General features: G+C 32.9%; 1 protein-coding gene across 1 annotated transcript; it reads left to right on the forward strand.

The window, feature by feature from the left end:
• Nucleotides 1–163: 163 nt before the first annotated feature.
• Tsp_12460 (N-acyl-phosphatidylethanolamine-hydrolyzing phospholipase D) lies at nucleotides 164–593 on the forward strand (the record flags this gene model as incomplete). Its single annotated transcript, XM_003368509.1, has 3 exons — nucleotides 164–227; nucleotides 249–430; nucleotides 489–593. Coding segments are annotated over 3 exons (351 nt in total), but the record flags the coding sequence as incomplete, so codon positions are not given.
• Nucleotides 594–1,922: the final 1,329 nt, after the last annotated feature.

The raw sequence follows: 1,922 nt of genomic DNA on the forward strand, positions 1-1,922 counted from the left end.
AAAAATAAGGGTCAATGAAAACAATATATTGGGTTTTATGAGCGTTTATCCCAAAATTTAGAAAGGGAGATTAGAGAAAATAGAAATTTGCGAATGATGCAATTCGAGGAGATTTGTAATTTATTGGCATAATTAATCACTTTATTAATTATTACCGTATCAGTCGCTGTGGTGCAGTTGGGCAATTATTGGAAGGAATCGGCGGTTCTTCTTTGCCGGCGATACAGGTTATTGTTCTTCTTTTCAAGACATCGGCAATGCTTTTGGACCGTTTGATTTGGCGGCGATTCCTATTGGCTGTTACGAGCCGAGGTGGTTCATGAAATTTCAGCACGTCGATCCTGGGGAAGCGGTGCAAATCCATTTGGATGTTAAAGCTCGTCAGTCATTGGGCATCCACTGGGGAACGTTTCGAATGGGCGCTTATGAAGTAAGTGAAGGGTTTGAACAATTGAGAACAGCAAAGTTTTGCTCAAAGCATATTTTAGCACCCAACTGAACCTCCCTGCAAACTGAGGCAAGTGCTCTCTTCTCGAAACTTAGGAAATGATTCGTTTCTAACTCTGCCCCAGGGTGGCAGTTTGAAATGTTAATCCAATGCTGAAATGATGTTTTGGCAAGCTTTTCGTCGCATGTTATTTTCAAGTTGAAATGAAAGTTTGTTTTACTGCCTAAGCAAAAGTATTTACAAAAGACGACAAAACTGATAATTGAAGTAAAACATTTTATTGTCATTATTGTATGATGCATTTTATTTATTTATTTATTTATTTGTTATTTATGTTGTCAGAAATGAATTTGTTGTTTCAATATGAAAAAATCGCTGGTAAAAGTAAAACAATGCAATTTCATAATAATATCGTTTACTTGCGTCAATTTCAATTAAGGCATCCTATGCTTAAACTTTCCGAGATTGGTCAAATTGCAGAAGCTGATCTTAATAACCGCCTTGCTTTATGATCGTTATTTCTTTTTCTGCATTGCTTTACTATGTTTTTCTTGGCAATGTTGACTTTTTGTTTACTGTCAGAATCAACGAAGCATCTTCAATGATTTTTAAATTGCAAAAAATCGAATGAAATTCATTTTTCTTATTCTATATTTGAAAAATATGTAATTGCCTTATCCGCAACTGCAATATTTTAAAGAATCACGTAAAATAGTGTTTTTATAGTAAAAAAATAATTAAAATTACCATTTCAGTATTTACGTAAAACATATTCGAATATTTAAATGTAAATGACAGTAATATTTGAAGCATAAAATGCTTTTGAAATAATACAGTATTATGCAAATATTTAATACTTGCTTGTTACAGTCAGTTTTACAGAAAGCGGAACTAGCAGTATCATGTTGAATGGATATTAAGTGACTTAAAAATATTAGATTATTATAAATCGAATTGGTATTGGTGAAAAAGTTTCTTTCTCTGAGTACGTTTTCTCACATCATAGATTGTTAATATTTTCATGGCTTCTGAAGAGTCTGAATTTTATCCGTGCAATGAATGTACAAGAGTTTTTTTGGACCGAATTTGAAAAGGAAAAGCACGTTTTATCATGTCACACTGGAGCACTCGTTTGGAAAGGTATGTCAATGATTGAGGCTGGGTAGTATACAGAACAGAGATTGAAGAATTTTCTAATCATGCATTTTATTTTTATTAATACGAATGATTAGAAACAATTTTAGATTGTTCTGGGGTATCATGTGGAAGGTCAATTTTAAGGAGTGCGATTGAGGTATAAGAGTTGCGTGCAATTGAAATGTCGTTTTATTTTTGAGTGTGAATAGAAGAATCGCATTTTAAAGGAATTCTTTGATGAAATTGAACAGTAAATAGATGAACAGTTTATAGCCGGGAAATTTATTTCAAAGAACGTTAAGAAGTATACAAATGTAGTTAATCGTGCAGTTTCGGT

The sequence above is a fragment of the Trichinella spiralis genome (genome assembly GCF_000181795.1).
Source record: "Trichinella spiralis strain ISS 195 chromosome Unknown Scfld2368, whole genome shotgun sequence".
In the NCBI taxonomy this organism is placed as follows: Eukaryota; Metazoa; Nematoda; class Enoplea; order Trichinellida; family Trichinellidae; genus Trichinella; species Trichinella spiralis.